This window comes from Pistacia vera, unplaced genomic scaffold (assembly GCF_008641045.1).
Source record: "Pistacia vera cultivar Batoury unplaced genomic scaffold, PisVer_v2 Contig177, whole genome shotgun sequence".
Classification (NCBI taxonomy): domain Eukaryota; kingdom Viridiplantae; phylum Streptophyta; class Magnoliopsida; order Sapindales; family Anacardiaceae; genus Pistacia; species Pistacia vera.
Window position 1 is genome coordinate 1,430,504 of NW_022195866.1, and position 7,090 is coordinate 1,437,593.

Consider the following 7,090-nt stretch of genomic DNA (forward strand, 5'->3'; position numbering starts at 1 on the left):
AAGAGAAAGTGAAATTAAAGAAGACAGCACTGCAAACTTTGTCTTCAATGGTCAAAAATCTGTCAGAATCCTGTTTTTAGGATTCTATTATCTAAATAATAAACCAAACTGTATTTTGAAAATTGGGTTTAGGGTAGGGTAGGAAATAGCAAACCAAACGGATCCAATATTTTTGTCCATTAATATTTCTGTTAAGGTAGACTAAAATCTAGAAATTGTACATATTAATATTTTTAAAATTTGAGGGTGGGCCATGAACTAGTACTGTATCCACCCTTGATGTAGGGTGTTATATGACCTTGAGAATTAAGCAGGCTCCAATGTAGAATACCTCATATACCTTTAAAAAAAAAAAAAAAAAAAAGTGTTATTCCAGTCTGGTACATGTCACATGTCAACAATTCCTTACTATTGCATGGAACTTTTTCATCTTTGAAGTATTTTATGATTAAGAAGCAATTGCCTCTTATATAGGTTGTGAATTAGTCTACTATAAATATATCTTGGATATTTGATTTCAACTAAGGTCTCAACCAATGTTTTAAGATCCAACCCAGACCTTAACCCGATGAAAGGCTTAGATATCATGTTGATCGATCCAACTGATAGGTCGAATCGGTGACGTCATCATGCTAACGTCAGCATGATGTAATAATAAAAATTAATAGAGGCTTAAATGTGATTTCAGAAAAAGAAAAAATTAACTTAAACTTTGAATTAAGTTGTTAATGAACAAGACAATAAATAGATTAAAGGCAAATAAATTAATAAAATTAAAAATTGAATTGAATTGAATACGAAAACAAACAAAAAATTAGAGAGAGGGGTCAAACTTCTGGAACTTGAATGAAAAAAGAATGATATTAAAATAATAATTGAAATTCGATAATTTTAATAAATAGATTAAATTAGATTTATGATAAAAATAAAAATAAAAATAGAATAAAATGATATTCAAATTATCTAATTAATAATAAAAGAATATTAATATATTAATATAAACATAAAAAAAACGTGAAAATGAGAATCTAACAAAATCTTATCTCATATATGTACCGTATCCTTATTCCATCCTCTTGCTCTCAAACAAAATCTCAACCATTCATTTCTTCATTCATCGCTACCCGCGCAAACACATCTCCCACATCCTATCAAATAAACTCACCTCTATCCACATTCTAATCATCCAACAAACATCACCAATCCCCGATCATCATCAAAAATCTTAATCATAATCATAATCAAAATTCAATGGAGAACACCCAGCAAGGTCAATCCTCCTCATACCCATAGCCCCAACCTCCTTCCTCTACTGCTGTTGTCGCCGCGCCTTTTCAGTTTTCACCACCTCCTTCAACAGCAACAACAACATCTCCAAATATTTTGGTCTTGCCAGTGTTAAGAAATCGATCAAGTCAACGATTTCAAGAACCACCAGCTCCCTCTTGCTTGTATCAAGAAAATCTTTGATGTAGATTACGAGTTGAATTGAACTTTGAAGAGGCAGCTGCAGAACGGTTTTCCTCTATTAGTGACCCGGTTTAGACCCCGAGCCGGTTAGATCGACGGTTCGCTACTATTCTTCCGGTTCAACCGTGGGTTACTCCGGGTTACTTGATATAGCCGAGTTTAGTTGTGATTGACCCAAATTACAACCCAGTTTCCGGTCCAACCGGTGGGGCCAGCTTTCAAAACATTGTCAACCAGAACTTGAAGAAAATCCTATAATAATAAGGCCGTCATAAGCTCAAACAACAAATTACATTTAACAGGATTGAATTTACTGATGTAAATATCGCAAAGAACATATAATATTGTTGTTGAATGTTGATGCATTTTCACATTCATTATTATTTGATTTTTTTTCCTTTTATGGTAATGAAGCTCAACTCCAATTCATATTGTTAAACATATCCTACAACAAAGAAAGTACAATAAAACTTTTATTTGAAAAGAAAGAAATGGAAATACATATATAAGACTTCAACGTATAGGTTTTGAACTGAAGAGTGAAAAAGAGTTGAAGATCATTCAAACGCAGCAATTGCAGGCCTCGGAGGATCAGACAAATATATGTCAAGAAGTTGATCAATTGTGGAGAACTGAAAATCTGAATACAACTTAGAAGCCTCAATGTCATTCTTATCAAGTTCAAAGCTCATCATTTCACCTTTTACAAATATGCAGTGTAGAATGGATATTGGTATATTTTCTGGATGTGGTAGGGCTGCAATTAAAACATTTAAGCATTAAATTTAATATGATTGTTAAAAAATTAATGAAAATTTTACCCACAAATAAATGAGACAATTTCGAAATTATTATGGAGTAAATGGAATGAATAAATTGTAGTCGAAGTTCTTACTCTCGGCTTGTTTCACTAAATCTTCCTCTGCAATATGAACCCTTTTGAAAGTACGACCAGTCTTTTGCTCCCAAAGTGAGATCAATTCAAGTTGTGATATGATATTTTTTTGAGGACGATAAATCACAACTCGATTGCACGTTTTAGGGTCATTTGCCACTTTGATTGTGCACATGGCTATATCCTCTTCATAATTTAACACAGCTGCATATAGATGTTAATGCCAAATTAAGGGTTAGGTATAATCACATAACAAAGTTCTTTCCGTAGTTATTATAATAATAGAAATTCCACTATCGTTAAATTTTTGATATTAAAGTAAATGATAGAAGGGCAATTATATATATATTTATTAATCTATCATGTTATAAATTCTAACGGCATACCAAAGGTTCAAAGATTTATGTTATTTAAGAAATTTTAGAGGGAATATTGTTATTTAATTAAACCTTACGGGGTGGAGAAAGCCCCTTAATTTACTATCTACTTATAGTGAAATTACGATATAATATTTTGTTGAAATAAATATTACCTTTTGCTTCACCACTGCCGTAGACAAGTATATGTTCTGGTTGGTCATATGGGCGAAGCAAGAAATTAACAAAGTAAGCGCCGAAGCAATTAGCTGAAACGAAGGTGTAAGGAATCCCGGCTGCTTCTATTGCCCTTCTGATTCTTCTCTTTTTCTCTAGAAAATTGTCAAATGGAGGTAGAGGTCTCACCCTGTCCTCTTCACATCCAAAATCTGATGGAAGAAACCTCTACCAAAGATAAATAAGCTGGTTATTACTAATTAAATAAAAATTCCTAAATGAAAACCTTATATATATATATAAAACATTACCTTTATATTACCAGCAACTTTGATAGCATCTATGATCTTGAATTGGTCAAGAACTTGAGGATAAGCTAGTGCAGATATCACCACGTCCACTTCCCTAATTACACTTACAAGTTTCTCATGTTCATCTAGCTCTCCCTGCATTTTCATTTCTCCTTTTTAACTTATTAAAAATGAAGTTTCCTGTAAATATATGGAATAAAAAGAGTGAGAGAGAGAGGGAGTATTAATTAATTACTTGGACAATGATGACACCGAGGGACTGAAACTCCTTGTGTAGTTGTAGCTTGGAGAGACTGGTTTTCTCTGAGATTGGACGAGCATAAGCATATGTTTTATGGCCTAAAGAAATGCTTGCTTTCACCATATACTTGCCTATGTATCCAGTTCCCCCGAATATCAGGATCTTATTCGTTGCCTCACTATCCATTGCTCCCTTTCACCCTCATCTCCATCTCTTCATCTGTGTTATATATTTATAATAATATATGGTTGGATGTCATTGATGTGTTGCATTATAAGTTAATTATGGGAAAGTTAACTTTTTATTTCAACTTGAAATTAATATATGATACTAACACACCATTAATTTGGTACTAACACTTTGTTGCCATATTTGGGATATAAAGTTAAAATCTCAATTTTATATGCATAGTATTATTATATATTAACCCGCAATGCTCAAAATAAATTTGACAGTTAATTTGACTATTAAATTATATCATTTATCTCAGTATGAAAAGTCTATAGTATGACGGTGCTAATAATATAATATACTATAAGGCAATATATATATATATATATATATATATCAAGTAGTTATAAATATCTGATAATCACATATCAAAATTAATTTAAAGAGAGAGGAGAGAAAAAAAATTCAAAGATATCATAAATTCACTGGAGTGTGATATGTATGATATGAATGTGATACCTTGTTGTATTTTAAATTGTTTCATCTTAATATCTTATAATTAAAGAAAATGTGTTATCAAATCAATTGTAGTTCGAAACCCAAAATTGAATTCCCAACTTCATATTATTGATATTCATTTTATTTTTTGAGAATGTTTCTAATTAAGACGACTATTAAATATTAATTAATTTTAATATTCTAAAATGTACCTATTAAATCCTCATAATGACATAAAGTTTTTGTATACTTACCTTTTTCCAATAATTTTTATTTAAATGCATAGATATGGGAATCTGTGAGAGTCTGGTGGAATAGTCATTTTCTTTTATTTTTCTCATCCCAAAACAACCTTAGCCGTTGGATTTGGAACCTGCGGGGGCTAGTTGGTCGGTCAGTTGCTGATCGATGAAAACGTACGCAGTGGCCTTTAGCTAAATAATTATTGCTTACACATGCTATAATTGGACGAGGCTGCCCCACACATAATTAGTACGTATACTGTCTTCTTCCCTAACCATTATTCAATGTCAATAATGATACGGGTACGTTTCACATAATTAAATTTTTTTCTAGTGAACAACCGTTCATTTACGTAAACTCTCGTTCATATTATATGAATATGAGTCCATTTACTACGGACGGACGTCCTCATTTAAAGGATGCACATCCATTAGTAAAATGGAATAAAAAATATAAATAAAATTAAGGGATAGTCGTCCCAAAAAATGGACAGGCGTCCACATATAATGGACGCCTATCCAATATTTTAATAATAAAATTTTATTAAACAAAATTAATGAATAGACGTTCATATGGTAATGGATGCTCGTCCATTAACAATGCTTTTAAAAAAATTACAAAAAATTTGGATGCCAGTCCACAAGGAATGGACGGTCGTCCCTCATGTGCCATCAGTTTGTAGATTCTCTCAACCTTCTTCATATACTCATCTGTCAGTTTCTGCATAAAGAAAAGGGACGTTAATAATTTCAGAACCCACTAGGACGGTGTTATCGGATAAAAGCGAAATTACAGAATGAGATATACAACAAAGAGAGTCAAGATTCCTAAAGATTTTTGACAGCATCTAGGGAAGCAAGGTCGATGAATTTTTTTATGCTTGGTGCCCTGGACTTCAATCTAGGTCCAAAGCGCCCTAAACAACATGGTACACAAAAGCAAGCACTAACTTACCTGCAAATCACTTGACAAGTCCTTCACGTTGTCTTCTGAGAGCTTATTTTCCTGCAACAAAATGTTGAAGATAAGTAAATACTACTTGAAGTGAAAGAGAAGGACATATGTAGAGTAAGAGACAAAATGCTTTTTTATTTTTATTTTTTAAAAGCATTGTTAATGGACGGGCGTCCATTACCATATGAACGCCCGTCCATTAATTTTGTTTACTAAAATTTTCTTATTAAAATATTGGACGGGCGTCCATTATATGTGACGCCCGTCCATTTTTTGGGACGGCCGTCCCCAAGTTATGGACGGCCGTCCCTTACTTTTGTTTATATTTTTTTATTCCATTTACTGATGAACGGGCGTCCTTTAAATGGAGACGCCCGTCCATAGTACATGGACTCCCGTCCATGTAAGTGAACGGCCGTCCATATTTGATGAACAACCATTCACCAGAAAAAAAATTTAATAACGTGAAACGTGTCTGGTTTGCTAGTGTGAATCACAGGACACATAGACTAGTACAAGATTTCGGTGTAAAAATGCTGGTGTCCGCAGCATTATTGTATTCAATATACATTCATCTCCCATCTTCATGTCAACGTCCTTTTTCTTTCTCACCTTTTATCATCTCCTACAAAGGCCAAAATATCTGCCATTAATTCCTTCCTTTTATTAATTTACCATGCAATATTTAAGAAATTAAATTACTGTAATTTAGTTAACGTTATGGAATCGATTTTAATGATTAGATTGATACATGAAAAAAAAACATTCAAGTATTTCTAGTCGTGTGATGAATTGCTTGCTCCAGCAATAATTAGAGACAATGAACCACCCTAAGATGATCGGATGGAACGATAAGAACTCTTGGATGTATTAATATTCAAAAGGTTTTGAGTTTGATCACTCTCGGTTGCTAATAGAGATGACCATTAGAGGATTTACTTAGCCGTTAACTTTAGAGTCCGAGAGATTAATTGAGATGTGCGTAAGCTGACCTAGACACCTCCAGTTATCAAAAACAATTATAAAGAATGACTAGCAATAACTGTAAGACAAATATTTTTATAATGGTTAATGCTATTCGTATAAATTATGTTTATAAAACCTAGTTTCATCTCGAGTATTTTAATCTCATCACAATCGTGCCCCCTTCACAAAGCTTAGTTGTCTTAGTTTTTAGTTTTTCTTTTGCCAAGTATTAATAATCTTTCTATTATGCGACTTTATCTTTATTTTAGATTGCTACTTGTTGCATTCAATTGTTATCAGTTTTTGATTCACTTCTTTTTTCAAATTTTTAATAGTTGCATTTTACTCATAAGTGCGCGCACGCGCACACACACACAGAGTGACGGAACCAAGAATTCAAGTAAGGAAAGGCAAAATTCAGAAAGTGATATAATTTATAATTTTCAACAAAATTATAAATATTTAAAATTTAATTATCGATAATATTTTTATTCAATACAATTATAATTATCATTGACACGTTTTGATGTTTTGAAAGTGATCATAGTTAATATTTGTTATGCCTGAAAAAGTAAGGTTGACGCAAAACCCAGTCAGCATAAAAAGTCAGAGCTTAGGCAGGCCCGTAACCATTCAGAGGTAGCCACGTCGCATAATGGCAGGGGTGGCATGCTTCTGTCAGTGCAGCGGGTGCGCGTCAGACTAGCCAGGAGCTAGATTGATTCCAAGTATCCAATCCCTGCACCAAATCGCGTAAATCGCTCTAGAAGATGGGCAATGGGACATAAAGAAAGATTTGCACGGATAA

General features: G+C 33.0%; 1 protein-coding gene across 1 annotated transcript; it reads right to left on the bottom strand.

The window, feature by feature from the left end:
* Positions 1-1,060: 1,060 nt before the first annotated feature.
* On the bottom strand, positions 1,061-3,643 carry LOC116126229 (eugenol synthase 1-like). The gene is made up of 5 exons (XM_031411935.1): positions 3,445-3,643; positions 3,210-3,344; positions 2,898-3,126; positions 2,366-2,569; positions 1,061-2,227 (listed from the first exon to the last, which is right to left on the bottom strand). The coding sequence occupies exons 1-5, from the start codon at positions 3,634-3,636 to the stop codon at positions 2,028-2,030; spliced, it is 960 nt and encodes a 319-aa protein (XP_031267795.1). The 5' UTR covers positions 3,637-3,643; the 3' UTR covers positions 1,061-2,027.
* Positions 3,644-7,090: the final 3,447 nt, after the last annotated feature.